The following is a 4476-nucleotide window of genomic DNA, read 5'->3' as shown; positions in this document are numbered from 1 at the left end:
ATAATGAATGTGTTACAGTGTTCTTTTAAGCGAATTTGAGTGCAACACAGGAACAATTGTCAAATAAAATATTTGTAAGTTATTTAAAGAAATAAAATTAAAAGAATTTAGACGAATTTTGGACATTCATCTACAAGCTCTGCTGATGCAAATGTTTTACTTATAACAATATGTGACTCACAAAACACAAATTCAGAAACAGTATGTAATTTTTTTTTTTATTTCTTTATTAAATACCCGCCAATATCATTACTCAATTCAAGGCAAATATCTATGAAATTAAATAAGAAGAACTATCTTAAAACAAAACTTTCAGGAATTTAAATTGAATGTTAAATTGCACATCTCAGGATCAGCCTAATAATTCCGGGTTAGACTTTGGAATGTACAACGACCAGCCTCCAAATACGGAAAGAGTTGCAAACGTAGCAGGGCAAACGAAAGGTGTGGAAGCTCTCTGTAATCAAGCTTAGCAACCCTCACTTGTATCTCATTAATCTCAAATGACCCTTAACTGTAGGAGATTATAAATAAGATATTACTTTGTTATGCTGTTGTTTTATAATATCTTGATAGAAATTGATTAACATATTAAATATTTCTCACAAATTAGCACTTTGGATATTACTGACATATTAACACATTGAATATTACTGATATATTTTATCAATAAAAATACCGATCGGGATTTTTTTTTAGGTGCATTTGCTTTTGATGAGCTTGGAGGGTTTTGGATGATAATAAGTACACCTCGTTTTCCTATGCCCTACACTTCAAAAAGCAACTATGTTTTTCCAGAGAAGTTTTTGGAGAGCAGTCAATTGATCTTCTGTATATCATTGGCTAGAGATCAAAAACAAACATTGAAAAGTAAGGAAAGATATTCACATGAGTTAATTGTGAAATCATTTGAAGAAGTAAATCGATATATTCAAACTAGTTGACAAACATAAATTTTTAATAGATGCGTTTCAAGTAAATCGGTTTAAGAATCTCTGTTATCTGGTGTGTTTTCATCAAGGTTGAGATACCTTGTACCTACTTAACACCGCCGTGTCAATTATAATAAAACAAGCAATAATAATCAATTTTAAATTTTGATTTTCTCATTTTCACAATCACCAATGTCTATGCGACTCTTACTTTTCAGATTCAATCTTTCCAATAACATTTCCATATAACTATAGTGGTGTTTGGGATATTGCCGAAAGAACTCCACCACCGACAGATATAATGGGTATTCGCCGTCATATTTTATTTAATTACATTTTTTTCTGAATGTCTCTGGGTAAAGAGCATTGATACAATACAGATTCATATATCTGATTATTATAACAAAAGTATCAATTTTGCATTTGTATACATATATTTTTTCTAAATAATTCTTATACATGTTTTAGTGGAAAATTTTGGAACAGGATACATTTACTTTGCAAAGCACAGAAGAATTGAAAAAGGTACAATACTTTTCAAAATAAATCTTTTTTCTCTATTTTAAGAATTTCTGATCTAAATTCCCATTTTAATCTGTATTATGTTAGGGGTGTCTATATTCTACAGTGTTATTTACATTTTCGACATCTCTAGAGCCGCTAGCAAACTATCTATTAAACAGAACATTGTTTGGTGATGGGATTTCAGGTATTTTTTGATTGAACGTTTCGACTGTCATCAAGGGGAAGCAGATTATGCCACAAAAATATACAAAAGAAAAAAAAATATAGAGATGGTTGTTGAAAAAAATCATTTCTCGAGGAAAAAAACAATGCTTTAAATAAAGCAAAATCTTAAAAAATACAAATAATGTCCCAGTGATTTGGTTACCCTCCCCAAAAATTGCCTTCTTGCAAACATTTGCTGCAAGTCTGCTGCAGACATTGCTGCAAACATAGAGCAAATTTGCTGCAATGAAAACTTAAAAAAAAAACTATGAATCTATACAAATCCCTATGTTTGCATCAAAGTTGCGGCAAGTACATGTATGCAGCAAGCTAACATCGAATATTTTACCATGCAAATGAGGTTTGCTGCAAGTCAGAACACATTTGGTTTTCCAAATAGAGAAACCTTGCTGCACACCTGCGGCAAACATTGCTGCACACTTGCTGCAACCAATCCTACTAATTTGTGGCAAACATTCAGTAATTGATTTTGCACATTCCTGCGAATCAACAGCATGTTCGCAGAAAATCTTTGCTATGTTCTTTTAAAATTATTAGACAGTACATCGCACATGTTTGAAACTACCATATGATATGTTGTAAGTTTTTGAAGAGTCGATTGATAGCCTATCTTTATGTTCCTAAACAATGTTCCCCTATTAGTCATAATTGATACATGAAAGTATAAATTGTTTGATTTTTAATTGTACATGTCTATAACAAAAAAAAGGTCTTTGAACATTATTATACAGATGTATTATTAGACTGAAAAAAAAAATACAATTCCTTTATATACTTTAATTCATTTGGAACTTACGATACTTTAACGATACACAAAAATGGGTGTATAAAATAAAGATTGTAACTCGTAAATAGATTTGACCTACATCAGGTAATTTAGACACTTTAAAGAAAGAATTATTTCATATTGAAATAAAACAAAAATACAGTCTTACCGATCAGATGTTGTATATGCCTAATCACATGCTTCCGTGGACGAATTAGTATTTTGTAATCATTAAAAATGGTATTTATTTCTTTACAAAAGTATTCAAACATTTACATCTGTGTTAGATTTAACGTTTCTTGCCATGTTATTGCGAACATGTTGAGTTCCTGCTAATTTGCTGCAAGCTTGCAGTGTTTGCCATCAGATCGCAGCTAGTGACAATCATCTGCAAATAAGAACAATCTTGTTTGCTGCAAACTTCTAACAGAATTCTGCAGGTCAGCATCATACATATTTATGTGGTAAAGGTAGGCCAATTGTTTAAAAAGAGAAACTTCAAATATATATTATTTTCCCTCCCTGCTCGTTTGAGCCACATTTATCCAGGAAAAGGTTTCTAAAAGAACAAAAAGGCTACTTTCTGCCAGCTCATCAAGCATAACAATACTGACATTATAATGAAAACTTCAAGTGAATAGTTACAAAAAATACTGTTGCACCTGATCCAACCTCTGACCCCCCTATATTTGATCTCCTTTTAATTTTGTTTTACAAGATTAAATCGTGATCTTTCACTGAATGTTCGATTTTCTGAGAGACCAGATTGCTGATTTTCCAGTTGAACCTATGGCTCCTTTGTTCTGTTTTTACAAATAAATATAAATTGGATTTTTTCAATAAACACAATTTAATATGTATTTGACTAATTATCATCATCTCTTACGCACTTATTCTTAATTTTCCAGATGTTTTTGAGTATGCCAGACGTAGATTAAGTCGCGGGGAAATGACGGCTCACACGGCGACTACAACTACAGCTGAGTTAAAAAATAATCATGTATAATGTCGTTTTTTTGCTAGACATATAATCCGTGTGTGTAAGAGAGAGAGAGAGAGAGAGAGAGAGAGAGAGAGAGAGAGAGAGATTCTTTTACAGTTAGGATTTAACATTGTTTCAGGCCGGTATAAAACGGTTCATGAGAGCTGAGAGCCGTCATTTCAATGGAAACTGCAAACATACGACTAATTTCTCTAAACTTTTATAGATGCATCAAGTAAAATTGTTGAGCTTTATGTTGCCACTGCCTAAACCTCATGTATTACAATGGATGTCCTCATCTGACAGCTCAAAGTGGACGGTGACGAATGATTTCATATGCATTGGAGATCTAAACAGAAATGTAAGTTATAGAAGGTAAACACTCAATATCGCCAGTGTATGAAGGGTAGGGAAGACTAGAATGAGTAAACATTAATTTGAGTTTAATTTCATAAATTGTTTTGCTGAGTGGGAACGGTTTATAAACAAATAAATTATTTATTAAAGGAGCAACAATTGAGTCGAGGTGGGAGACTCTTGTGTATGAAGAACCGTGAAGTTGCAACCCAGTTTGAATCTCTCGTATCATGTTCTTCCGTACTGAATGAAGATATTCCGTATATTGGTTACATGGCAGGGGCTGTAACGGATTTGTTTGTATGTTGTTTCTGGTCACACAACTACTATGAAGATAGGTAATTATTTTTGATTACTTGAAAATTAACAGAAATTAATCTATTATGAGAATGAAAACATGAATTAGAGGACATAGAATAATAAAATAATGTCAAAAGGAATTTTTAAACGTTAATGATTGCTGAACTAATAATTATTATGAATTTTCCCTTATATCGTCGCAGCGGTTCCAAATTATCGTATGTGATCAAATTTTGACATTTTTCAGAAGAAACAAAAGATGTTTTTAATTAAGTATTTTTTAACATCGATCAATTTCGCTCACAATAAATAAATGCTATAATCATTGTTTGTGATATGATAGTCAGCTATAGATGCTACTGTATCAAATGTTGAGTATAGCGGACAAA

General features: G+C 31.9%; 1 protein-coding gene across 1 annotated transcript; it reads left to right on the top strand.

Annotated features, from left to right (window-relative positions):
- Positions 1-706: 706 nt before the first annotated feature.
- On the top strand, positions 707-4129 carry LOC133178200 (deoxyribonuclease-2-alpha-like). The gene is made up of 6 exons (XM_061312951.1): positions 707-870; positions 1151-1237; positions 1401-1457; positions 3357-3448; positions 3657-3791; positions 3938-4129. The coding sequence occupies exons 1-6, from the start codon at positions 735-737 to the stop codon at positions 4127-4129; spliced, it is 699 nt and encodes a 232-aa protein (XP_061168935.1). The 5' UTR covers positions 707-734.
- The last annotated feature ends 347 nt before the right edge of the window (positions 4130-4476 follow it).

This window comes from Saccostrea echinata, unplaced genomic scaffold (assembly GCF_033153115.1).
Source record: "Saccostrea echinata isolate AGI-Se365-2 ecotype Australia unplaced genomic scaffold, CSIRO_AGI_Sech_v1 ptg000002l, whole genome shotgun sequence".
Classification (NCBI taxonomy): domain Eukaryota; kingdom Metazoa; phylum Mollusca; class Bivalvia; order Ostreida; family Ostreidae; genus Saccostrea; species Saccostrea echinata.
This window is presented reverse-complemented; position numbering and strand designations above follow the sequence as displayed.